This window comes from Orbicella faveolata, unplaced genomic scaffold (genome assembly GCF_042242905.1).
Source record: "Orbicella faveolata isolate gen_17 unplaced genomic scaffold, um_ofav_v1 contig_3, whole genome shotgun sequence".
Taxonomy (NCBI): domain Eukaryota; kingdom Metazoa; phylum Cnidaria; class Anthozoa; order Scleractinia; family Merulinidae; genus Orbicella; species Orbicella faveolata.
This window is the reverse complement of record NW_028301558.1, coordinates 16,433,534-16,461,531: the sequence shown is the minus strand read 5'-3', so window position 1 is coordinate 16,461,531 and position 27,998 is coordinate 16,433,534. Positions and strand designations below refer to the sequence as shown.

Below are 27,998 nucleotides of genomic sequence, written 5' to 3'. Positions count from 1 at the left end.
TTTTCAGCTACGAATAAACATTATATTAATGATCGATCATCGGTGCGCTGGCAAATCCCCGAGAGATGAGCAGCTACAACGTTTGAATCTTGCATATGTTGGTAAGTTGCGTAATATTTATATGCCGCATTTTTTGGAGTTATAGGAGAACTCTGGCACTGTACTGACATGCGCGTGCTCAAGACAAGTATATAAATTGATTTTCGCGCTCAAATTTGCGAATTTCGCCCTTATACTCAAGCAATCGCGTGGTGTTAAATTGAAACCAAATAACACTGACTGGTTTTGTGTTAAGGTTTGCAAAAGTTCTGCGAAGATTGTTTTCAATGAAGACTAAGTCAGTTTTTTTTTTCTTTAATGACAGATTGCTGCTGCAATCTCAAATGAAGGCGCTGCTGCGCTGCAAAAACGGCGTTTCTTTCGTGATGTTGGAGATTCCCCCTGAGTGCGTTCCGCATCTATGGCACCAAAATTTCGCCTGGTTTTCTTACACAAAACAGATGACACACCACTTAAAGTTATAAACAGTAACTGTAAACGGAACTGAGACAAAGAACTTGGAGAACAATGAAAAGAATCCGACCGGCAGACTGTTTATAAAGCTAGCCGGTGTCCTCAAATAAACGTGTTCGGTTTGCGCACAAGGGCATAATATATAGAATTTAGTAAACATCCATCTTGGAGATCGTACAATCTTCTTTCACTTGGCTGATTGGACTGATTGGATTGTATAAACGTATTAAGGGTGCAATATTAGAATTCCAGACGCGTTGTTTTTTCCTTGCAATCCAATTCAAAGGTTGTCGACTGGTCGAAGTCGGGTGCTCTTCAATTTTACGAGAAAAACAAATCTCTGAAACTAGGAAATTTTTGAGCTGAGCTTGTCACATGTACTCGTTTCAACTAGGTCACTGTTTTCAAGAATTATGTTTGCTCAACGTTTTTGTAAAAATATTCGAAAAACATTTAGAAATGTAAGATTTCTTGGCTTGAATAGATGCATCAAGGGTCTCTTTCATTCTTGCGCCCAGCCGTGAGCCTTATCGATTACCTCTGTGCAATTTTGTCACCTGCTTCAACATTTTACGGATATTTCCAACGAATGCAGTCACGAGATGCCGAAACGAGTCGCAAACTGGGTCAAAGACTAATATAACGCGCTTATGCGAATTTTAGGGCTAGCAATGAAATAGATTTTTTGAGGTTTTCGTAGTAACATATTGCATACGGTCCCCTAAATTGCAGAGGTCAAATCAAAGTCGAGTCTATATTTGCTGGTGACATGGCTGGCTCATCTCATTTTTCTTAATACACCTTTGTCAATTCTACACCGGTATGCGTTTGTGGATATGTAAGAATTATGTAGTGGAAAAGTAAACCCATTCAAGGCTAATCTTCACCTGTCACATTTCTTTTGTAAACATGAACCTCCGACCGCCAAACAGCTTCTCTCCACCTACGTCCGGAAATGGACAAACTCAATGACTCATTGCAAGTGCATTCCACAGAACTAAATTACTACATCTGCTAATTGCGCTTTAATATCCACCGATATGTCAGGTGCAAGGGTTTGCACTCAGTTTATCTTCGATCGCTTCTCGCTACCGGGGGGCGGTTTTCAAACATTTTCGTAAATAAACATACTGCGCTGAGTACCGGAAACTTCAGGTTGGATTTAACCCGTCGTAACGTTATACTTTTAGTATTAGGCAAGGAAACTCCAAACTGAAATAATAAGATAAAAAAGATCTTGAAATACAGTTTCAGAGCATAATTGGCTGTAGATCAAATTTATCGTACTTAGTAACTGTATATGATCGAGAAAGTTTTCCTGCCCTCAACGTCTGCCCTCAACGTGACAAGAAATTAAAGTGGATCGAAAATAAAATTTGACTTACTGTAAAACTGTTACTTACTTTTTTTTAATTTTTGCTACGTTTTATTTGTACCTGTGTATAGATATTTGCGAAATGCTATACAAATGCAAACAATCGGCTGAAGATCACATTTATCATAGTTATAACACGAGTCTCACCTTGATCGCTAACCTTGTTCGTCTGTTTTATCTTTACAGCGATAGGAGGTAGATAAAGAATAAGATTTAACCTGTAACAGTTAAACTTCATTTGCTAGATAGTGTTTTTGTGTGTATCCGAATACATGAAATGCTAAACAAAAGTAAAGCTGGCGAAGTTTGACTACCAAATAACAACGATATTTGTATGTTATGTTTGGTTTATAAAATGAAGAGTTGAGTTTTTGCTCATTTATGTCAGGATTTGCTTTACATCGCTACCAGATGAAACAAATTAGTGAAAATAATACACTGGCTGTATGAAAACTACGGGAACATTACTCAAAATTACTCAATCAAGGTTTCAACCAGTACCATCGAAAGTCCTTGAATAGACTAACCAAAAACTCTCGTTCAGGCGGCTTCCAACAAAGATGGAATATTTTCCGATCCTGTTTACTAGTGATTTTTGCAATGATTTTTTTTTTTTTGGCGACTACATATTTGGTCTGTTTATTAATTAGCTAATCGCGTTCCACGATTGTTCTCTGATTAGTTTGTTAACCTCTTGAGCCCCAATTACGCGTAATTAATATGCGTAATTAATGGTCGTGCTCTTTGTACCACTTGTGACGTCATCAATTTAAATGTCATCAGATATTCTTTATAAGCAGATAGTAGTACTATGCTAGGCCTTTCCCTACAATGGTCAGGTTTAGATATCGACGACATTCCGACGTCGCAGATCGAAAAACAACGTTATCAGTTTCGGTGCAAAAACGGTGGTAAAACGGTCCAATACGCCTATGATTGATCAAGGTCCATTTCTAGGCTTCGCCCGTAATTAACATCCAACTTTTCACGGCAGCCAGAAAGAACATGCAACACAAAAGGTAGCCAGAGTAAAAGGGCCGAGAAAAAAAGAAAGGAAAAGGGCAACAAACAAAATTGAGAACAGTTGGTGGCAAAAAGAAGTTGAAATTTTGCCTTATGCACATGCGCGGAATTGAAATATTGCGCAATTTTGTACCTAATCCTCGAAATAATCCCTCCTTTTGGTAAAAAAAGAAAGCTTTCTTAACAAAACTTAGGCTTATTTAGCGCCATGGCAGCCAAAAAACCTGACTAAACGGTTAAAAACGGTATTTTTTGGCGAAAGTCTGGTATTCAAAGGGTTAACAGGCTCTCTTGAAAGATAAAACAACGGAAAGAAAACCTCTCAGAAGAGAGTGGACTGAAGAAGCTTTGAAGCATCAGTCATAGCTCTTGGTTTTATTTTATGAGGACATCAACGTAAACCGAAGAAAATTAGCTCCATATTTAGAGGTTTCGCTATTATAGATTTGACGGATGCGTTGTTTTGCTACTGCGGGTTAACGCGGTTTTAAAGATAAAATCCGCCGGCTTAACTTTGGTAACGGATATACCAAGCTTTCCGTGAAGCACGATTGATTTTTTGTTTCTTTGAATTCGGAAAAATAGGAGTAAAATTTAAGAAGGCCAGGGGAAACTCTCTCTGACTGACACTCAACTATGCACGCGAAGAAGAAAACTGTCAAACTCAGTTATCGATTTGCACCTTTTAATTTCGTTAATGAAAATTTGATCTAGCAGGCTAACAGATTTTGGGGGATTTTGACCACTCTTTAAACTTAAATGCTTTAATGCGTATTGAACCCCAGGGATTTGGTACTTTAAACTGAAAGATCGTCAAGGATCATAGAACTACAATATATATTGCGTGCCTAGCTTCAGGTAGGTTTACGAGATATCAAGCTTGTCGGACATGCTATCTGCATACGGTAGGTTTGTATGTATAGATAGGTCTTAAATCACAGACGTCTTTGAACCGTTTTCACCAAGAGCAAATCTCCGCAACGTAGTTACTCAGTAAAAACGTTCAAACGGTACATCCGTTTCGGAATTTATTTGCAAAACAGCTCTGTGTTTTCTATGATATCAGTTAACTATGAGACACATAGAGAGTACAATTGTATTCGGCCGACCCTCGATGCTATGTAAGAAGAATGTGTGGTGAGACAACAAAACTTGCATGCAGTTCGCTAATCCCAGATTTAAAAGTATCCGAGTGGATTTTGTTTATTTTACCGGGACTCTGTCACACTTTTTTTTAATGGAATTCTCTTGCTCACGAACCTGTCTCAAAATCAACTGTCATGATTATTTACAGAGTGGAGAGACACACCATAAATGTGTACTGAAAACATTGCAGACCTCAACTGCTTGGTGGTTTGTCATCTTTGCCTTAATCATGACCTTACTCCTCAGTCTATGTGACGGAAAAAAGACTCAACCGCACCCCAGTGATGCCCATTTATTTCTTATGGGACTAACTGGTAAAATTTGTTTAAAACAAGACAATTTCTCTTTGATGACCTTCTTAAATGCTGTTGATCGTTATTATGTGTATGTGCTGGTATTTCATTACTAAATTGTTAGGAACCTTAATGCTGATCGGGATTTAAAGGTTACAAGTTATCGGAAGTAAATTCTTATTTTCTCTGACGTCAACTAAGATCACCTACAGACAAAATTCTGGTAATTTACATTATCCTGCTTGAGCGAAAAACAAATGATGAAAACTGATGAAAACAATAGGGATTTGGCTTTCTTCGAGTGCCCTACTCGGAAAACTTCTTTTCGCGCAATGATCTTGTTTGCGTGAGTCGGTCGTATTTTCTCACGGTATCATAAGTGAAAGAAAGATTTGCTTGCTTTTTCTGCTTATAAGTCATCGGAGGTCATTTTGTCTTAGAGGACACACGTAATGGAGAGTTGTTGAACTAACCCTAAACGTCGCATATCTCAACTGTACGTAAGGACTTGCCGCCACTGTTTGAGTTCTTCAACATCATCACATTGCAATCATCATGGGATCGCGGTTACTCCATGTATGTTCCTTGTGGAACCCTTGCAAGGGAAAACATTTTTGAACCTTATTAAAGCGGATCACGGAGCCTTGCCGGCACTTTCCGGATACTGTTTTTATTCGGAAATATCAAATGGAATGACCTGCGTCCTGAAGCAAAATAAAAAATCACTAGTTATCATGTACCAATCCAATAAAAAGAAAATGGAATTTTTATTGCTAACTGTTAAATGGCTTTCAATTGGCTCCATTCAATGAGCATTCATTTGCTTGTTTGTTTGTTTGTTTGTTTGTGTCATTTTCCTAACAAAGGAATCGTCAGTGGAGGAATTGATCACTCAATAATGTTCACGTCTTTCATATCAGCTGTCGTCTTTCAAATTAAACTCCACTATTATATTAAGACACGAAGCTGTGTGATCAACTCTTATTCAGTGCATGCCAGACTGTTTGGATAATCAGGTTTCCCATTTGCGCTTAAGCTCACTGATGGCATTTATTCCCTGAAAGCCAGTTGCGGTTACTGCCAAAGTTTTGGCAAATCAAGTTTATAAAGTCTATTTTTTCAGCTGAACATACTTAACAAATTGGCGGCATAGAAGTTGGAGTTCGAATTATGGGCGCCGCTCGCAACAGTTTTTGTAGTTTTGTTTGGCCGTTTTTTTTGTTTTTTTTTCCCGTATGGCGAGGTTAATTTTAAAAAATATACATGCAAGTTTCAAACAACGGCGCGGTGGCCTCATGGTTAGTGCGCTCGTCTCCGGATTGAGCGGTCCGGGTTCGAGCCCTGGCCGGGGACATTGTGTTGTGTTCTTGGGCAAGACACTTCACTCTCACAGTGCCTCTCTCCACCCAGGTGTATAAAGGGGTACCGGCGAACTTAATGCTGGGGGTAACCCTGCGATGGACTAGCATCCCATCCAGTGGGGAGTAGAAATACTCCTAGTCGCTTCATGCTACAGAAACCGGGATAAGCTCCGGCCTGATGGGCCACTTGGCTCGCATGCAGACTTTACCTTTTTCAAACAACAGGCCCTTTAGCTGATTAAAGTATTAAAATAGTTTTCTTTCATGGCTTTGTTTATCTTACAGCCTTCTAGACCGATGAAATGATGTGCCAACGTACAGTCTTCGTTGACAAAAAAAGCATCTATAGAATACCTGCTTTAAAAGCTGCGTGGGACACGCAGAGTAAATTGAGGCAGTTCTTCAGTAACTGCTTTTGACAGCTACATCGATCGGACTCGGCCAGTGGCATTGGTATGGCAATTCAAACTCACTAGTTTTTGGAACTACCAACGAAAAAAGTCAGTTTTAAAACAATAGTTTAGGCTAATGGTGAAAATCGCCAAAAGGTGATGGTCAACCACCGTGGAATAACGGTGGCCAAGATAGGGGAAAACGAAGGCGCATTAGGACAGAACGATATAATTACCCTCGGTATGTTGAAACTAATCCGGTTTCTTTTTGTAGTTTTATAACCTTTTACAACGTTTCCAACGCAACCTTTCAATGACTGCACCACGGTGAGCAAATGACAGATTTAACTGAAACGAAAACCTTTGATCTTTGTGAGTAACATGACTAAATTAACCTTAAAAAACATAATCTACCTTTATGAAAGAATTGCTATTAGGCTTAGACTTGGTGGGAACAACTGTTAATTATACATTCCACAAAGTTTCGAGGTATCAAATAACAATATATAAATATACACAATTTTGCCCGGTAAGTTGATCGTCACAAGGACAGGAAAAAGACCGTGAACTACAAAACCTCTTTGTCAAAACGTTTATAAGACATCTTAAATGCCGTCATGAAATCTATGCCATGAATAGAACACTGTACTCGATGTAAAACAAAACACAAAACAGCTAGGGGTTTCTAATCCGATCGGGTACGAAATGATATCACCCCACCCTAAGCAAACTCCTAAAAATTAGTCGGGCTTAAAAGTGAGCAAGGAGGATTTGGAAGGGACTGAATGTGGAGGGCCATCAATTTTTCCCGTTGCCCTCAAAATCGAGCAATCAAGTAGATGCATGTGATGTGTTGATTAATTATGTTCCTTATCTTTAAAACACAAACCTTATTTACGAAGCCATAAAGATCAACTTCAAATGACACGGCTTCGTGTGTGTGCTTTCTATTTTCTCGGTCGTCAAGATTTCCGGAGTCCTCGTGTTATTTTGCTCATTTGGCAGGACACTTACATTTTCTGTTATGGTAGTTCGCTTCCCGGGCGGGGCGGAGGGGGCAAGGGTACTCCTCAAAGTTTTTAGTGGGGGTGTGCGGGCCGAACCTTAAAACCTGTACCCTTTTATTTTTCAGACCAAAATCTGTGATTGTCCACACCCTATTTCAGACCTGCGCGAAAAAACGACATCCCATATCAGACCTCTAAAATTAATACGCAGCTCTAACCAGAATTAGCTCCCACTTGCGTAAACATTTGAGAAGGGCTACAAATTTGTTAGTGTTGATGCACAAAAAAATAGTTCCTTGTAAACAAAATACCCAATGCCAAGCCAGAGTGAAAAATTTACTCTATTTCAGATCAAAATGGTCGAAATCTATACTTTTTACAGACCAAAACCCCTCAAAAACCATACCATTCGGGGCCTCGCATATACCTACATAGCCCAAATAAGGGAGTACCCGCTCGCGTCATCCCAAGTGTATTTAAAAGGCATTGGGAAGCTGTTGATGGAACATGGAGAAAATGCTTTGGGAGTGGGACCAGCGATGGACTAACATCCACTAAGAACCATTCGCGTTGATCTAAAGGTGGTTTTTTGTATGTTACCATAAGCCTGTTCTTATTAATACACCTAAGCTTGAACGTTTGAGTAGCGGTCAGTAGCGGTCAATAAATGTGATATCCTAGCTATCAGGTCTGTAATTTTCACCATTCATATTGTGCATAGTTTTACTGAGGTATCACAGAGTCAAAGACGTTAATGGAACGAGGTCGATTATCTGAGGCGAAGATTAAAAACTATTTTAATGAGCTAATTATTGACCTTTTAACTTTTTAATCATTAATAGCTCAACGGTCAGCACAATGCAGTTACTGTTTTTTGAATAACAATAGAACTATTCAAAGCAATCCGTCGAAGAATTCACAAATGGATAATAAATTGAATTGGCCGAGACATGGTGGAACAAAACTGTGGAATAGATTGAAATTATGCCATACCGAACAGCTCAAGATATGAGTCTTGCGCTATGCTAAGAATTGAAAGTTGGCGATAACGGAGCCAAAAGTAATGAAAGTAATATACTTTGATTACAACTTTAATCTTTTACAACGATTTTGCTTTGCGTGTCGGCAAGGTTAGAACTGATGGCTGAAAAAGTGATAAATGACTTTGACAGTCAGTAATTTATTTCGTTTCGCTTTTCTTGAAATTAAAGTTGCAATAAAAAGGCGAAGAATTGTTTGCAAGCCAAAACGGTTCAACTAAGTATGCAGAACAAGCCAATTTCATGAATGTTAAATGGAACACTGAAGGCGCTTGTCAGGTAATGGGCTTTCAGCTGCGGTTTTATTACGATTCTCCTTGGAATATGAATCTGTTTAAACTTGTTTGTTTTGTAACTATTAACTGTGGGGACCTTGAAACGCGGGCGGCAAGCAGAGACAATGCACGATTTTATTCAGTGAATGTCAACCTCGCTGACAAACTGATCGGTTCTCAGTCTAAACTTGTTATTAAACTTATCTGTCGTCGTACAAGATCACCGATCATAACTCTTCATGCAAAATCTCTCAAGGCATAACGCTTGTTTAAAAAGAAAGGTGTAAATGTTTGCATTTTCTGAAAGACATTTAGTAGCGGCTTGAAGGGGGTCTTTCTCTTTCTTTATCTTAGTTTGTAATCAAATGATTGTTGTTAGTTGAATTATTAAAAGCAGTGTCACTAGGTGAGTATCAAGTTTGGCTTCAGACAAGAATGATGCATTTATCTTTATTTGGATGATGAATGATGGAGATTACAAATTATGCCTGCTAAACTATTCACGTAAGCGCGTGTATTTATTAATTAATGTGTCTGCTTGTAGGGTAAAATGCAACTTCATATTTCCTGGATTCTGCTGGTGTCGAGCGCTTCTCTATCATCTGCTCAATTACCAAGCAACAATGACGACGAAGGTAACTAACAAACTGAGATTTGCTAAATTTTTATCTATAGGACTGTTACTCTGTGACACAGATCAACACCTGGTCTTTAGTTAACTTAAGTTGCGTGCAGCCCGAGTTCAAGAGCGTTGCTAGGAAGTTAATCCATAAGAGAGTCTGTGAAATGGTGAAACTACACAATTTAACTTAGGGATTCCAAAATTTTGATGGGGGCTGCCTTGTCGGAGTTATTCAAAGTCAGATATACTCTTAACGTTTGACCATCATATTTTCGGGCATTGTGTTAAAACACGCGATGCAAGATAGTTTCGTAGCCAGGAATATCGAGATGCATCTTGTTGTAGCGTCATTCAATTCAACGCTTGGACGGCTCACAACCATGGTACAAGATTTAGAGCGCTACTTTGCTGTGTTTATAAAACCTCAATTCCCGGGTTAACGAACTTTGCGTGAGATTCTTAGAAGTTGATGCAGCGCTCTGTGGGGGTCCTGTAGGAGCCGAAACTACTCTCTTGTCATAGAACATGCCGCTGCTCACGAAGGTGGGGAGAGGAGAAGCTTCACTTTCCGAGAGTCACTACTAATCTGACTAATTGGTTCCAGAACCCGTCAGTATAGAAGACTCATAGAACGCAGACTGCGGACTGCAGATTGGAAACAGCGGACCATGAATAAAATGCAGACTGTAGACCGTAGACTTTTTAACTGAATTGTGTTACCATTTCCATCATTGAGAGCTAACCGTAATCAGGTCAACTGGTGCGTTATTTACGATAACCTGAGTGATATTCAGGCTAATCGGAGTACTAGGGCAGACTTTCGCTTCGATTAGCCGAAATAATCCTGTTTACGGTCAGCACTCGATAATGGAAATAACATGACATATACAGACTTTTTTTTTGTTTTAAATTTTAAACAGTCTGTATTCTGCAGCCTGGCTGTCAATCTGCATTTTTAAGTTGTCTGCGGTCTGGGTTTTACACTGGCCGGTTTCAGGAACGTTAAGTTTATCGACGTCAAAGGAGCTGTCAAGATCTTCTGGGTCATTTTTCTAAAGTTCAATACAATGATGAACATGAAAAGAAGTAAAATGAGCGCGATAAACTATGAGGAAGATCAAGGCGGACGACAAAAGAAAATGTTTTCAATATAAGCTGTCCGTCGAAAGATCCAAGCCTACTTGTGCTATAGTCAGTTTCATCATGAAAGTGCCCTGTTTCTTTGTAGGATGCCATGAACGTGGCAATGGTGCTATATGAATAAAATTATTATTGTCGTTATGTTATACTTGACACTGCTAACTACATTGATATAGCGCCAATCCACTAACTGTCCATGACGCTACCCTATAAAAATGAGTAGTAAATAGTTATGCCTGAATAAAAACGAATTTCATTTTAATTGTATGTTTGAATAGAGGAAGACTCCAGCCCCAGGACCATGCCAGACTTCTGGTTGTATGGAGACATTAAACTAACTGATCACCAAAAAGCTCTGCTCGATGTACCGGTCGGCGCAGATGACTTCGTACACCAGCGAAAACCGCCGGCCGCTACCCGAGAGAAAACCCTACTGTGGGAGGGAGGAGTCATTCCTTATGTGTTCGACTGCAGTATGAGTAAGTTAGCTCCTCAACGCGAACGCGTTTCACTTGGAAAAAGTTCCAAATAAGTTGTTATTATTTAAAAAGATTGAGCTGAACCCGATTTATTCAATATGGCCGCCATTTGTGAAATCGGGCTGAGAACACAGAAATTCATCAACCGACTGCGCATGTCCAGGTCGTGACAAATCTCCTTGAACAATTTCACAACGTACGTGAGTTTTTAAGAACCTTTCTCTCTGTGCGAATGTGATGGTAACAAAGGCCAATGATTTAAAGGGATAATATCATGGAGATTTGATCCTTTTTGGTCAAACAGTGGTGAAATTAATGCGGTACTTTCCTTTGCGCAATCACAGAAGATATGCTTACTAGTATTAGCTTTAATGACTTTCTCGAAGTCGTCCTCATGACTTGCTAAGATCACAGACATACTGGGAATTTGGGTCTTAAATATTAATGTTAATTTTCTCTCCATTTTTCTGTGATCGCGTTACTTTATTGCTCACTCTCTGCATGTTTTCCTGTTTTGCAGAAAATATGCCTGAACTTCAGAGTATTGTTCGACTGGCTATGGATGACTGGGAATCTAAAACGTGCCTCAAGTTCGTGGAAAGAACGAACGAAAAGGACTATGTCACTTTTTTCAGGGGATCTCAGTAAGAACTTTTTCTTTTTAGTGTTAAATTTTGTCTTCTTTTCATCTTTAAATATGTTATCTGTTTTATCATATCATGACAGCGCTATTTCTACAAAGTATAGAGGACCTCTCATGGGGAGGGGGTGGGGAGGGGGGATAGCATGTTCCGTTGATCTCTTTTCCTCGTTTGTGCCCTATCTATTTTTTGTCAAAGAGCTATCACTCAAATTAATCTCGTTCCCTTGAAATATATGATCATGTTCCGTTGTTCTTCAAACCCCTTGAAGACCCTCAGTATTTCTTTATGCGAAGGAGCGTGCTATCCAGATATGTAAATTCTGAACGCGTGCTCTGAGACAAATTTGGCTAATTTTCATCTTTTGTTCATCAGTTGACAAATACACTTAAAAGTGGTTTGCTAAGAAAATTGCCTTTTCTCCTTGTGATAAGGATTTAGGGGATGCGCGCAAAAAAGCGATTTCTGTCTAAAGCTGCTGTTTCCTAGTTAATAGTATACAGGCAAACACTACAGCATGCTGATTGGAGGAGAGCACGTCAATTATTTTAATCCAAAATAAGCAGTGCGCAAAGTCGAAATTGAGTGCACAAAGTTGAAATTAAGAGCAAAAAGTTGACATTGAGTGTAGAAAGTTGAGATAAAATTGCATGTATATTATTAACAAGTAATCAAATGATTTTTTACGTGTAATTTGGGATGAATAAGACTACAAATTGCACTCGCCCTCGTGCAGTTTCCTTTAAATTTACTTGTCGTTATTCATTCCAATTTGCACTCGAAATCATTTGATTACCTATACCAACGGTCATCTTGAAATAACCTCCCCTATAAGAACAAAGGAACTAGCTACTCTTTCAAAAACCTCCCTTACCCCAAAGATGTATAACGCCATCCTCGGCACAATTCACTATCCAGCGTATCAGGTAGTTTGTTTTGTCAACATTTATCCTCTGCATAGCGCGTTATCCCGTGAATAGCGTTACTCTAAGGGCTAGAGTTTTAGTCGCAGTATCGCATGAGCTGAGCAGTATCCTTTTTACATTTCTCTATACTTCCCTGATTCCAGTTGTTACAGTACAGTGGGAAAAGCGCGCCATGAACGCAGGGAAGTATCTGTTGGATCCGGGTGTGAGTATCATCACGTGATGGTGCATGAGATAGGTCACGTGATTGGATTCTGGCACGAACAGAGCAGACCCGACAGAGACCAATACGTGAAGATAATTTGGAAAAACATCAACAGAGGTCAGTTAAAAAAATAATTAATTTTCAGTGCGTGACAGAAAAGAAACAGCAAAACATTTTCCGGTGTCTCAGTGTGTCTGTTTGTTGTTGTTGTTGTTGTTGTTGTTGTTTGCTTGTTTGTTTGGCTTTTCTTTCTTTATGCAAGGACAGTTGTCGTAATTTGCGCTCATAAACAAATTACAATCACTCGACGCCAATTTTCTTTTTTCTCTGTGTTTCTCCAGGTTGGGAGCACGCCTTTCTCAAACAAACATGGCAAGCCGTCGATTCTTTGAACACGCCGTACGATTATTCCAGCATCATGCATTACAAATTGAACGCCTTCTCTCGATCATCAAGAAAAAAAACAATAGTACCCCGAAAGAATGTTCGGGCCCGCCCCTATAGGAAGATTTCCAAGATTGACGCTCTTCAGGTCAAAAGGATGTACAATTGTGATGGTACGACCTTCCAAGCTTTTCTCTCTTAATTCTTTGTCAGCTGGATCCCTGGGTGACTACAGGAGGCGCGGTGACTGGACTCCAGATCGAGACGTCTGGGTTCGATTACAACCTCGTTCCAAGGGGCGGGAAGGAGAAGACCCTGGGAACGAGGTTGGGCTCGGTTTGAGCTCTGTCGGAGGTGCTTGTGCTGCTCAAGGCACTTTACACTCCTAGTTGTGTCCCTTCCAGTCCTTTTAGGCAGGAGAGGAAATGGGAGCGGGCAATTGAAGGGACAACTTGAAAAAATTCTGGGGTAAACTACGATAGTCTTGAATCCCATCACCGGGAAATACCATTACTCCTTCATATTTCAAGTTGTTTAAGTCGAATTATCAATCTCAAACATGAGTTTTCAGTGGTGTTACTAGATGGAGGTGTGGCAAAAAAGACAAAGGCATTTTAATAGCTTCTAAAGAAAATAAAGGGATTCAGTAGTAAAGATTTTTTGTCTTTGATTTTCGAATGACATCCGTGATATTTTTCTCTAGGTAAGAATCGATCTTCTGCAAATACTTCGAATATCCGAGCAATTAAGCGTACAAGACGAGCCGTGACGAAATCTGAGACTGGGGACTTGGTAACCATTAGAGGATCCAGTTCCCTTTCAGAAAAAGGTTAATAGATGTGACTATGGATTAGAGAGGGAGTTAATTATTTTTAAATGATTATGATCAAAGGTTGACACATGTTTTTCTACAATATCCTCAGTGGCGAGCAAAAAGAACCAAGATCCAAACTGCAAAGATTTGAGTAAGGCTTGTCCCTACTGGGCCAAGAAAGGTTTCTGTAAGACGCGTCGTGACTTTATGCTGAAGGACTGCAAACTAAGCTGTAACGCGTGTAACATAGGTAAGCTTTATGTGACCAAGCGTGACACATCGCACAATGCAAAGGAAGTGAGAAATGATTTTTCTTATGATGTGAAGTAAATATGAAATAATTCATATTTGAACTTTGGTTGTAGATGAAAGTGAAATTTACTGCGATGATCATTCTTCACTTTCGATTTTTCTTATGCTAATATTCAAACGATTGTGACTTGCTTTATTCCAGAGAGTGATCGACGGGTTATCCCATCCCACAATAGTACTGATAACAATAACTTGGAGTTTTGTTTTTGATTAACCCCCAAATTCTGAAAAAGTAAAAACTAAAAACAGAGGTGAAGTTTAATAGCTAGCTACAATTTTGCGCGAAAGTCCTAAGGACACTTATGTAATTTAACGAATTATCTGTTTTACCACTGAAGTTTGAAAAAAGCGCTGCTTTCCTTTTAAAAACGCGTTGCTCTTCCCTCTCCCCACCCAATACAATGTTGAAAATCAGAAGAAATTGCAGGTAGTAGTTTTTTTATGGGGTGTGGGGGCGAGGGTAGGCCGGTGAAGTTGTATTCGCGTCTGGCGTGTGCCCAAAAACACTAAAAGTGCAAATTTGTTCCAAAACTTTTGTCAATGATTGTAGATTTTAGGTTCAGCGGTTAATTACGTGTACGATAAGAGTTTGAATATGATTCTGTCACTTTAGAAATAATGTTTTCTTTTCATCTTATATAATATTACCTGTGCAACCTTTTTTTTCTCTTTTGACAGAAGCTGAGACTAAAAAAGTGTCTGTGGAAGAATGTGTAGATACCAAGCACGCTTGCGCATTCTGGGCTAAAAGCGGTTTCTGTGAGAGTCGGCCAGACTTTATGCACGTCAAATGCAAGAAAAGCTGCCGTGTTTGTAGTAAGTTTTCTTGTATTTGGTTTCTGTTTTGCCCCTCTTCCGATAATGGCGGGGAGGGGGGGGGGGGGTGGGGGGAGCTTTTGAGGGTCTCGCCAACTTTAACTAAAGCAATGAACGCCAAAATTGGTGATTTTCCCTAAAATATCTGGGAACGATTGGTATGACTGTCATTGGTCAAAGAATTTGATGTTTCCATGGCAACCAGACTTTGATAAGCATGTTTTTTGTTTCGTTTTTTAATGAATAAAAAAAACTTGATTGGAGTAACCTTTACTATTTTAGTTATTTTTAGCTATTATGAAATTCAAAATGGCGGAGTGTTAAAACCCTTGCCCCCTCTTTCTTCCTGATTTTCGCGCGAAGAGCACGGTGCACCGACGTAGTCTGTAGGAGTCAACATACAACTGATGTTAACAAACAAATTTTATCAATTGTTAGATGAAGACAGATGCATGGATCGCGATCCACGTTGTCGTGCTTGGGCGAGATGGAAATACTGCACTCACGAAAAATACAAGAATATCATGATGCAGGCGTGTAGGAGGAGTTGTGCGTTTTGCGTCGCTGGTAAGTTGCTGGTCTGACTAATTCAGAGGACAAATTCCCCTTGTGTTCTAGCGGTGTATTCGTCGGGAGGATTTCAAAATTAACTCTTAGTGGCTGCTTCTGGCTGTTCGAAAGTCCTTCAGCGGTACTTTCCCGGCTAGGTTTAACGAGTAGTGATAGTAACAAAAAAGGCTTAAAAGTCAATTATAAACAATTATTGGATGAGCTTTTTGTGCCATCCGGAATAATCAAGGTCGAGGTAAGAGTTATCGCCGAAGCCGAAGGCTGAGGCTGATTACCCTTACCGAGACCTTGATTATTCTGGATATCACAAAAACCGAATCTAATAATTGTTTTATTATACATTGAACAAAAAAAAATGGAAGTCGTGTTTTTGTTTCTTCACTGACAGCAAGCAACACAAGGCGCGCGAACTTGACATGACATGCACCGCGGTCATACATGACTTGATTACCCGTGACCTTGAGTACCCTTGACATGATTATTGTATAATCTGCAGCTAGATGACTTCACAGACGCTGATTTCGAAAATTCACTCTATGCTTTCGGCCAATCAGAAAAGAAATAGTGTTTTCAATGTGTAATACACCGCCGTCGTGGATTTCAGATGAAAGGCCAGCGATCGAAATGTTAGGATTTTCCACTTGCCCGTAACACAGCAGTTTCTTTGGAATCAGGAATAGCTCTGCAACTTGCTGCGAAAGACAGCACTATCGATGGGTAACTATTAGTTAAATTTAATTTCATAAGTGTTGAACACTTATGAAATTGAATTTAAAGTTTCCTTGGCGCTAATTCTGTGCTGTTTTGTAATCTTTAGTGGCAAGAAGTGATTTTATACTGTTTAGGCCCCCTCCACATTACGCCGAAGAAATTTGTAAAAACGCGGCATTATTTCTACGGTTTGCCCTACCGCCGGTCTACACTAATCCGTCACGAAAACGGGGCTTCTCGAAAACGCTCTTCAAACCAGAGGAATTTGAAAACGCTGGCTTTGCGTCTTAGTGTGGACGAAAAACATTTTGAAAACGGAGCTTTTCGAAAACGATGACGTCACGATAATCACGTGATTTGCCTGACCGAGTTTTTCTCAAACAGAAATCCAAAGTCACTGATGATTTTTACGTTTTCAAAGTTTCTCGGGAAAGTGTGGACGGGGCCTAATTAATCGAAGCGGTTAAACCAGAAAAAGTGGAAAAGCAACACGTCTCGGAAGTTAACTGACTTAAATATTAGCTGGACAGCGAAATATTATTATTTTGATACAAAAGTACAAGTAAGTTGATAGGCGCTACCGTTGAACATATTCAGCTACATATTCGAAAAACAATAGCCTCTTACATCTTGCAGGCATTTTGTTTATGTTAGTTCCGAGAATTTGTGATGCTGATCATGAAGGCAATATATCCCCTAGCTAGTCGATGAGTTTGTTTTCATCATACTGATATGGTAAAGAATGTTTCACTGCCGATAACTCTCTCAATCTTCTCAATTTTTATTTCAGAAACCCACGATTGCAAGGACCGTGAAAAGTCTCGCTGCCCGAGGCTTAAAGAAGAAGGATACTGCGAGTCAACCAATCCTGATGAACGGTTGTCAATGAGAAATAATTGCGCTTTGACATGCAACTTCTGCAGTAAGCAAAATTTTTTTAAGGAGGCTTGCTGTTTGCCTGGGAAAGGGAACTCTCTGTTTTCTACTGGCGGGGTTGTTCCTGGACCTCACGGGTCGCTGAATTCGAAAATGGTGTTTTAGCACACTTTAGAGTGTTCCATTAAATTTGTAATTTCATAGTTACTACGTACTGCCAGTATATGTCATGGAAAGTAAGTTGCAAAATGCTGCCATTACCAGGAAATGACTAATTTATGTTCTTGGAACCACGCCCCAACAAATGGAATTTTAGGGATGTTGTTCAAAGTAAGTGGCGAAAATCTCTGTCACTTTATGTTAAAGTAGCCCGTCTCGTGCACTCTACCCCACCCTCTCCCCCTCACCCTTACAATTTCTTCTCCACTCGGTCTGAGTATTGGAATGTGTGCGGTTCATTCATGCTAATTTATTTCCTGAATCTTTTTTCTAGGAAAAATCGAAAACGCCGTAGTTAAACTGAGGTTGTCTCCCTGTGTGAATACTTTCAAAGCCTGTCATGGCTGGTCCAGACTTGGTTACTGTTCTTCCAACAGTAAAGAACGTTTTATGCGCGAGTACTGCAGGAGTAGCTGTAACTTGTGTGCCTCCATTGATCCAGATTACTTAAGTACGTCATGTAGGCTCACATTTTGTGTCTATTCATATTCTTTGGAATATTTATTTCGTACACAGGTGGTTAAGTACATAAACCGTATTTCTATCCAGGGTCTATGTCTGAGTAGTCGCGACCAATCTTTCTTTTTAACTTTCTTTTTTGCATTTCTACTTGACGTTTAACGTCGCGGCCCCGGCCAGGGTCATTGTGTTTGTGTTCTGTTGGTCAATACCCAGGACTCTCTATCCACCCGGGAGGATAAATGTCCCCAGCGAACAAGTAGGAACTCTGAAAGTGCCGACTGGTCATATGGAGTAACCTTTGTGGGACTAGCGTCCCATCTAAGGGGAGTAGCCATGTTCCCGAAAGCTTCGCATTACGAAAACGGGGTTAAGATCTGACACCGGTCGTGTGATAAACCATGTGGCTCTGATCCTTAGTATTAGAAAGCCTAGAGACCGTATTTATTAGGGACGTGACTTAATTTCCGATTCTTTTTATGATGATGACGACGACGACGACGGTGATGATGATGATGATGATGACGATGATGATTAATGTTACGTTGTTTGTTTATTTTCATTTTAGCTGAGAAATGTTTAGACAATGACATCTTGTGTGAAGATCTTAAAGCTCGAGGATACTGTGAATTAGAGGACAGGAAAACGTACATGGCATTCAACTGTAAGAGAACTTGTAACCTATGCCGCAGAAGAATAGGTGAGTCCTGTCCTCTGAAAATCGCGAGAAGAGAGGTGTAGTTAATCTCGTTCCCAGCCGCTATCTCACTTTCGAAGAATAAGATCTGGAAATGAGATTAAGGAACGGAACCGGAAAAATCATTCAAGCGAAGTCAAGAACCAAGAAAAACTCAACTGACGTGCCTTTTTTGTTTTGTTTTTGTTTTTGTTTTCGTTTCTTTCTTTTCTTCACGTTTCACTGGTTCTCTCACATTCCTGGAAGCATGGGGCGAGAAAGTACGTATCAAAATAAGGAACACTTAGGATTATTTATTTTAGTGAGTTTTTGTATTATTTTATAGCTTTGATTTGATCAACTGCGCTAGGAGCCGACTGCCAAGCAACGATGAAGTCTTACTATCATAATATTTTTTTAACTAAATTTATCCTCGACCAATTAGGGCTTAAAATCGCGTTCATTTATGGGCATGCTTCGTGTGTTCGTCGAGACATCCTTGATTTTTGAAAATTTGAAATTGTTACCGATTGACGAAAATTCTTCTGGTATATTTTTATTTAATCCTCGGGTTTTTTTCCTTTTTGAATACACTAGCAATGCCTACACCATGTACAGACAAACACAGGTATTGCAAATACTGGGCTGCTCGCGGTGATTGTCACATCAAAGCATTGTTTATGATAAAACACTGCGAACGGAGCTGTAACCTCTGCGACTCAACTGGAATATACGAGATAAGTAAGCAGATATTGACTTAGCCTGCAGTGCAAGCGTTTTCCGTGTGTTCACGAATTAACGATATTAGCTCGCGATCGAGTAGATTCAGCCTGACTCCCACTACCTGGGACGCCTTTTCGTCTCTCCCCAAGCTTCTTCCGGGTTTGAATCCAAGATGGCACTCCCTTAATTAAAATGCGTTCGCTCGCCAAAACACGCCTGCATTGCAGGCTAATATTCACTGATACTCAAGTGGGAGGGTGGAATTAATTATCAACTAACTTTTCGGAAGTTTGTAAGTTATCGTTTATCACTTTTAAAAATTTCAGCCCATTTCTTGACTTTCCGTAACTTTTCTTTAAAGTTTGCTGTCTCCCGTGACAACGTTTTGCTCGCCTTTTCACAGATACACCACGTCAAAAGTCGCCATGCTTTGATAAGCACAAAAACTGTCCCAAATGGAGCGACAGTGGTTACTGTGATATTTATTCCAATTACATGTACAAGAAATGCCCACTCAGCTGTGAAGCCTGCTACCCAGGTACATGTAAACGTAGTCAGGTGATCGTATAGTTTGGAACAGTGCTGTGGAAACTTTAGCCTGGCTCGAATTTTTCAAGTTAATTCTCCCTATAAACGTATTTACCCTTGTTACTTTTTTATTGTTTGGCTTTTTCATTTGACAAAATCTTTGTTCTCGAAACGTTCAGTTTTCGAAAATTTCCGCAAAAGTAATTTTTACCTTTACGAACTTCAAGCCGATAGTTCCCAAATTGGCGCGCGTCACTTTTCCGCCGATCTTACATAACGGTTTCATTGGAAAATCGTTATTTCATTCATTTAATAGGCCATTTCCGAGTTACTTTGTGCCTCTGTTTCAAAACGATTCCGCGTGGAAAACGAACTGAAGACTCGTTTTGTCACCGAGGCAAAAGGCAACTCGGGAACGGCCAATTAACACCGAACAACTGAGTTTTTTTTTCTTCGGTTCTAAAGCGTGGAATTTTGTTCTTTTTGATTCCAGAGGAGGAGAATAAATCGGTGGAGCCCTGTAAGAACAAGGGGGATGACGCTAACTGTGAACACTGGGCAGGACTTGGGTTCTGTCAGAGGAGACCTGAAATCATGATTGACAAATGTCAACATGCTTGTAATTCATGTCCAAAAGGTTAGACAAAAGTGGTTAGTTGAAAACCATTGAACAGTTACTTTAACGTTATGAGGATGGGAAAGTTATTTGAGCTATTGAACAGTAATGGAAACTAAGTAAATAAAAGAGATTCCTCATGCTTTTCGTTAATTTTCTTCCGTGCAGAACCGGTCAAACTTGTACCAGCTGAGCCGAAGGGTAAGTAAATTGTACGGGTTTTTCAAAAGTTCTAGACTCAAGACCTTAAGTCAGGTTGTCCAAGAATGTTCGTGGAGAGCTTACTTTTTAGATCCAATCTATCAAACACGAAAGACCGTGTTTGACCACATTTCCAAACACCGAGGAGAGAGATGAAATTAAGAAGCGCAGCGGAATATTTTTTGACGAATTTCGAGGTATTTCGAAATTTGGTCAAACACTGTCTTGAGTGTTTGATATGTCTTCTTAATCGAAACTAAAACTCGTAAAAAACTATGCTAATGAAAAGCAGAAATTCAAATACCATCACGGTGATGATTTCCTATGTTTAAACCTGATAAATTGTTAATGGTTTTAGGCAATTCCTGTATAGCCCAGATGTGAGGCTCTTTGCTGCGTTCAGTAACCTGTATGAAAACTTCCTTTATAATTCATATATTTGGAGGACTGTAGCCTGGTTTCTCCACGTTGAGCCCCTTGTGCCCCACGTCTTGCTTTGGTCTGTGGTAACCCTAGACGTCTTAGCCACTAACCTGCACTACTCTTTGTAAAAATGACCTCGCGCGGAATGACTTGATGACTTTTCCTCTTTACTATTCATTGTAGGTATTAAGTGTAAGGAGGCTTGTAAAAAGTGGCTTGAGCAAGGACACTGTTCGACTAGATGGAGAAATCGATGCATCAGGACTTGTTTAGCCTTAGGATGTGATGAGGAACCTGTTAGACCCGCGGGTGAGAACCTGACACAGACTTGTCCGTCTACAGTGTAAACCTGACATAACTAGTATTTGTAGTCAACATTTGTTTATTCTATGGGATATCAATCAGCCAAGTAATCCTTCTATCCAAATACAATTAAGGAAGTGATCACAAACAGTTAATTCTACACTGATATGATTTCTGAAGTCTCTATATCTATATCTTCGAGCCAAAAACGTACAGCATATTCCTGTGCTGTCCAAACTACCGCTTTGATGTTACACGTCAGAAGCGAGCCACGATTGATTGATTGATTGACTGGCCGACTGACTGACTGACTGACTGACGGACGGACGGACGGACGGACGGACTGACTGACTGACTGACTGACTGAAGGAAGGACGGACTGACTGACTGACTGACTCATGGACTGACTGACTGACTGAACGACTGACGGACTGACTTACGGACTGACTGGCACACAGACTGACTGACTAAATGTCTGACTGACTGACTGACTGACTAACTAACAGGCTGACTGACTGACTCACGGACTAACTGCCTGCCTGACTGACTGACTGACTGCTTGATTAATTGATTGATTGATTGACTGACTGATTGACTGGTTCATGTATTAATTGATTGATTGATTGATTGACTCACGGACTGAGTGATTGATTAATTGATTGATCAGTTAGTTGGTTGATTAATAGAATGATTGATTATTGATTGACTAACTGATTGACTGACTGATTGATTCATCAATATCATTGATCGATTGATTGAATGACTGATTCCTTTGATGGATTGATTAACTGATTGATTGATTGATTGTTTGATTATTTACTGGTCATCACAAGTGATTTAAGAATGAAACTGAATGATAAAGGCGTGAAGGAGGCCGCAAAACGGCATTAGCAAGCAGAAAGGTACTTTAGATTGAATTTCTTGTTTAATTTTTTTTTTTTATGTGCCACATAGGAACCTGTTCTCAGCCTCTGGGTGCGGGATGGAACTTCACGCTGCCGGACAGCGCCTTTAATGCATCTTCCAGCTTCTTTTCAGGTCAGTATGGAAAATCAGATGACGCTTCTCTAGACTTGTAATGGTGGAGTCCCTTCCAGGCGTAGCAATGCAATGCTTCTCTTAGGTGTAGCGCGACATGAACAATTGAAGGCAATTCCTTTGTGTTATAAGTGACGTAAATCTTAAGGTTCAAATTACAACAACATTTAACTCAAAATACCCATACCAGAACGGAATTGCTTGAAATTTTCCTTGGAATCTCATTAGAACAGTATTTGGTATTAGTATTTGGTGTTAGTGTTTTTCAGGTTCTTGTCCCAGAAGTCGCTAGGCAGCACGACACCTCTTGACCTGACGATCCATTTTCCAAACCCTTCGATTGACGTCTTCTATTACTGAACAGACGCACGACAACAAGGAATCTGTTTTATATAAATGATAATGACGTCATCCATGCGTCAGTCCTCAAGTAAATCATAAGTAAAAACCAATCAAAATCATGAGACCTTTCTCCATCCTCCCTCACCCCAGCCACTCCCTCCTCCTCCAGCTTCTACGAGGAATTCGCAGACATCATACCTGTCTGTAAGAGTGACTGCTATCCAATACCGGGGGTATACTGTAAAATTAGTTTGCGGATCTCTACGGTTTCATATCAATGTCACTTAGCTTGCTGATTGCTTCTATTCCAGGTTCGTGGGACTTCGGTGCTTACAACGGTCGACTGTATAAACAGGACGATCGCATTAGGAAGAGAACCGGCTGCTGGTGCGCAAGAAATAAAAAGAAAGAACAGTGGCTCCAAGTGGATCTTGGGAAAATCAAGTTCGTTACAGCTGTTGCCACACAAGGTAAGATAGATAGGGCCTTACCTCGTTTTCATGTGGGTCCTCTTATCTATACTGTTTGAATTGGAATTTGGAGATGTTTTGTTTTTTATGAGGAAGCGACAACCAACAACAAAGTCGACCCACATATGGCACCAGGGCGGAATCGAACCCAAGCCACATTGAAGGGAAGCGTGCGCTCTCACCACTGCGCCATCCCTGCTCCCCTTAAGAAGTCAAGTTAAAACCTATTTTACTGCAATGAAGGCAAATCTTTATAGGTAAATTCGATGATAGTGCTGAATTAATTACATGATGTAATTTTTTTTTTCTTTTCGGTAGGACGTGATAAATATTATGAGCATGTAAAGTCATATGAACTAGCTTTTAGTAAAGATGGACAAAGGTGGAATCGATACAAAGAGAACGGCAGGATTAGGGTAAGCTGTTGATATTCATTGATTTACCTTGATTTGAATTGAACGGGACTTTAACCACTCCAGCTAATTCATTACGCATCACTTATCGGAATCGTTTTTTGTCTCATTTCTCTTCTCAGGTTTTACCGGGGAACTGCGATAACTTTACCCCAGTGGTCAATAGGTTGATTAGGCCAATCCAGGCCAGGTTTGTCCGGTTTTATCCCAGAACGTATAACAACATTTGTATGAGAGTAGAGGTGTATGGATGTAGCAGGCACAAAGGTAAGGTCCACAGAGAAATGCTGGCAATCATTGACACGACTTCATGAGTTAAGAGACACGGGGCCGCTGTAAGGGGTCTGAAACAAAAGCTTTTTCTTGTTGTTGCCTTGACCTCAAAGTAATTTCTTTTGTTGTTGATTTCTTTTTGGGGAGCAGGGATGGCGCAGTGGTTAGAGGGCTCGCTTCCCACCGATGCGTCATAAGAGGGTGTCATAAGAGGGTCGAGTTAGTTTGTTGTTTCTCGTCCTTTCTCTGCGGGTTCTCCGGTTTTCCTTCTTCCTCAAAAACCAACATTTTAAATTTCCAATTCGATCTGGAGGCCGTGGACGAGGAGTCTCTCCGTGGGATGTGCCACTGGAAATTCCTATTTGGGGAGTAATTGATTGATCAATTTATTAATTGTTTATTCCCCTAAACCTCGGCGCTATGTTAGAATTTTAATATATCGAAATTGGTCAATAGCGGAAACAGAATACGTTCCAACCGTTAGAAAATATACTGTCTGTTAATGTAGCATCGTGATTGACTGATTTTGTAAAATTAATTTTTTAAATGGAAAAAAACTAACGTCATTAAACTGTAATAATTGTTCTTTCTTAAAAGAAAAAAAAATAGTTACTGATCTTAGGGTATGTCTCACTCATGTAATAGTAATGTATTTTGTGTGGAGGCGCTGTGGCCTCATGGTTAGTGCGCTCGTCTCAGGATCGAGCGGTCCGCGTTCGAGTCCTGGCCGGGGACATCGTGTTCATTGTTCTTGGGCAAGACACTTTCTCTCATAGTGTCTCTCTCCACCCAGGTGTATAAATGGATACCGGTGAACTTAATGCTGGGAGTAACCAGCATCCCATCCAGGGGGGTGGGGGAGTAGAAATACCCCAGTCGTTTCACGCTACAGAAACCTGGATAAGCTCTGGCTTGATGGACCACTTGGCTCGGATGCAGACCTTATGAATGATTTTGCAGTTTCCATGCGCCTTCAGCTTGTACTTCTCTACACATGGAAGATATTTTACCTTTGATTTTCCTGGACTTAGAAATGAAGTGAGCAAAAACTCTCCCTTGCAAATATTTCACTATTCACCATCTTCTTAATAGGTTATGAAAAGAAGAAAGCACCACCTCCCGTATTTGGATTACTCTGATGACCGGCAGACGACATCATCGACCTGGAACTCATACATTCGATAGAGCAAGTAGATCGCACGCGCTGTGGAAATGCTTCGGCCGCTGACTGCCGATTTTGCGGGCGCGGGGAAAATGGCGGGAAAAAGGCGCAGCTCTAAGTATCTGTCACGCAGTCACTAAAGTCTGGTTTTCACTAGCGACGCAAGCACAAGCGCAAGCACAAACGCAAGCAATAGGGATACCCAAGTGAAAACGAAATTCGACGCAAACACAAGCACAAGCAAAATCATCAGAACATTCCAAACTTTTTAGGCGCAAGGTACTCTGGATCCAGTGCTTTCATTGGCCAAACGTAACCACGTGTGGTAAACATTCTTGTGCTTGTGTTATGCCTAAGCGATATTTCATTTTCAGTTGTTGCATCCCAAACGCAAGTATGAGCGCAAGCAAAAGAAAAAGGAAAAATTTGGATCCTTGAGCTTATTCTTACGCTTGTGCTTATGTCTGCCTCAAGGCCGTTTTCACGGTGAAATAAGAATTATTGTACCTGCGCTTGTGCTTGCGTCGCTAGTGAAAACGAGGCTTAAAAGAGAGTCTTAATCGCAACACTAAGATTTTTTCACTTAGTATAGACCTGTTTCAAATACAGACGTAGCATTTTAACGTGCTGTTTCTTTGCTTTATACCACATTATTAAACGTGTTTCATATCATACAAGAAAAACGTTCCACGTGCCTCGTATTTGTGTTTATTTAAAAACAGACTTGCATGTGTTCTCTGTGTGTAGCGCAGACAGAAAAAAAAAACTTCGGGTGACGGATTCACTACGAAAATAAGTATAGTTCCCCTGTTGGTGTTTAAAATAGCGGCTAGTATGTCAAGCAGTGATCCGTGAAAAAGGGACTATTCAGCTATTCATCACCAGGGCCGAGTTGTTCGAAAACCGGTTAACGCTATATTAAACCCACGATTAAAAGTTAATAGAAGTATTAATTTTTCCTGAATAAAAATGTTTATCACTACTTATGTTTTGTGGAGTTTGAGATTTTTCAAACTCAAAACAGAAGGACAAACAATATATAAATTGGCAAACATACCGAAAGGTAACAAAACTTAAATCAAAATTCTCGCTAATCCTGGGATAACTTAATCGGGTTTTGAACAACTCGGCCAGGGTGTGAACGCGTAGTTAAATAAATACTAGTTATTTGTGTTAAATTAAAATAATTGATATTTGAACAATATGTTAGGAAATACTGTAAGCTTTATGTGACTATCCAGAACTTAGCTGTGGTTTTATCCTGTATCATTAGACTATGATTTCTTACCTGTACAAATTGCATTCGTCCTTCGGGCTCGTGCAATTTGGTTAGCCTTTGAAAAATTTACTCGTGCAAATTGCACTCGAAATCATGTGATTACCTATACTAATCACTGGTCGCGAAGGAAATTGTTAGTTTTTTTTCCCGAGAATCTCAATGTTTCCAGAGACCGCGAAGTCGAGGGAAACACCGAGATTCCAGGAAAAACAAAACTTATTGTTTCCTAAGGGACCAGTAATTAAGTGTTTTGTTGTATAGCTGGTGTTAGTGTTAAGTATTAATTACCCCCAGGTCAAAGTGACTTCTTGCTATACTATACTAGTGGGGCAGCGGGTGACATTTATATTTGACCATTGCCTCGTGACCATAAATCAATCAATAAGAGTACGCGTTAGGCAGCGTTGACATTACATTGGAAAAATTTGAGAACGCAGCTTTATTTCTACGGTTGGACCTACCGTCCAACCTAATCCGTCACGAAAAAGGAGCTGGCCAGTGGGTGACTGAGGAGTTTGAAACGTGCCAGCATGTTAGTTGCTTAACCTGTAGTCTCTGGTATGTAGCATCTCTGGAGGCCGCAAAATTCTAAGTTGACGATAAGGAAGGGGAAGGGTGCGGTCTGCGTTAAACGTCCAGATGACGTGAAGTGGGGAACAAGTTAATATGGCGACCCCCCCTAGACTCTGCGGCGATGAATCAGTTGTTTCACTATGACATCCTATTAAACCTCATTGCTGATAAGTCTAAGGTATCCTGTATGTTTACATAACGTTAATTTGTGGCATTTTTGAATTGGTATATTTAATTTATAGTTTAAAAAGAAGTTAACAGTTGGTTAAAATTACTTTTCATAATAAGCAACCGCAGTAAGAAGTCTTCAGTCATTATTTGCGACCAAACATGAGTTTTAAGTACTGTAAATTGCAGTATATTTCATTAATACTTATCTTAATTATGTTCTTGTCGAGTTCCAACAATTGTAACCGCTGGCGGCACACATCTCCTGCTTGTAATATTTTTGCAAGGCAAGGCTTCTTTTAGCATTTCAGGCGTCTACTTTTGACTCAAGGAGACGGCTGAAATTCAGGCAAGGCTTCTTGCCAATCTAGCAACATATACCAAAGCGATTTTTTTCAGTTTACAAGCCGTATTGTATCGTGACCTGGTTAGTATTTTCACTGGTTACGAATTGAAATTTTATTTTGGGGCATACAGGTGATCTTAACTGAAAAGGTCCCGAGCCTCTCTTACTTTGCATGCAACAACGTGCTTTTACGTATTTATGCAAAAAAGGGATCAGACCAATCTTTAGCCATCTTGACAAAACAAGACGGCCTCAAGAGTCCTCATGGGCCCGATGAGGATGAGTGAGAGAGTGTTGGCGAAACAAGCTTGGCCATAAAAGATTTAGAACATGGCATATCCGTTCGCGGAGTAAGTCACATATAGTTACGAGTTAAAGATAATTTTTTGAGAGAATGTAGTTATTATTGCATAATGGGGTACATTTTATATGGCTTGGTTTTATGCAAAACTACCCATTTTTAACGTTATTATTTTCATTGTTACCAAACTTGTAGCGGGTACGTTATTCAATTCTACCTTCCATGATGTGCATTTGATCTGCACGATATACACCGGGTGATAAGTAGTATGTGCTTGAGACGATATCGGGACATGATATTATCATGACACAATGATATCAAATGTTATATAATTGGTTAAGAAAGCAGGAAATAACATAGGACGTCAATTTTAGGGTTGTTATTATATACATGTGGTATGTTTCTTATCTATTTTTGCAATTCAGTTCTTTAACGCTTTCGTATTTTATTAATCATTCGTACGACAGGAAAACGTGGCAACTATTTACATGTCCATGTTAACCTTAGTTAGGCTTAAAAAATAAATAAATTTGCAATTTTTTAAAACTGGAAGTAAATGTTGAC

The 27,998-nt window shown here is 39.9% G+C and overlaps 1 protein-coding gene across 3 annotated transcripts; it reads left to right on the top strand.

Moving 5' to 3' along the window:
• The first annotated feature begins 8 nt into the window (after positions 1-8).
• On the top strand, positions 9-27,980 carry LOC110062843 (uncharacterized). Of its 3 annotated transcripts, none has more exons than XM_089298851.1 (23): positions 9-101; positions 8,970-9,060; positions 10,466-10,666; positions 11,187-11,310; positions 12,377-12,555; positions 12,780-12,995; positions 13,526-13,651; positions 13,746-13,886; positions 14,627-14,764; positions 15,203-15,331; positions 16,836-16,967; positions 17,415-17,591; positions 18,168-18,299; positions 18,873-19,016; positions 19,402-19,536; positions 20,020-20,163; positions 20,311-20,343; positions 20,950-21,075; positions 22,024-22,107; positions 22,761-22,919; positions 23,238-23,335; positions 23,455-23,599; positions 24,698-27,980. In XM_089298851.1, the coding sequence occupies exons 1-23, from the start codon at positions 96-98 to the stop codon at positions 24,742-24,744; spliced, it is 2,907 nt and encodes a 968-aa protein (XP_089154977.1). In that variant the 5' UTR covers positions 9-95; the 3' UTR covers positions 24,745-27,980. The 3 variants fall into 3 exon arrangements, with proteins under 3 accessions (XP_089154977.1, XP_020625457.2, XP_020625447.2); XM_020769788.2 differs by lacking the exon at positions 9-101 and adding an exon at positions 3,789-3,816; XM_020769798.2 differs by lacking the exon at positions 18,873-19,016.
• Positions 27,981-27,998: the final 18 nt, after the last annotated feature.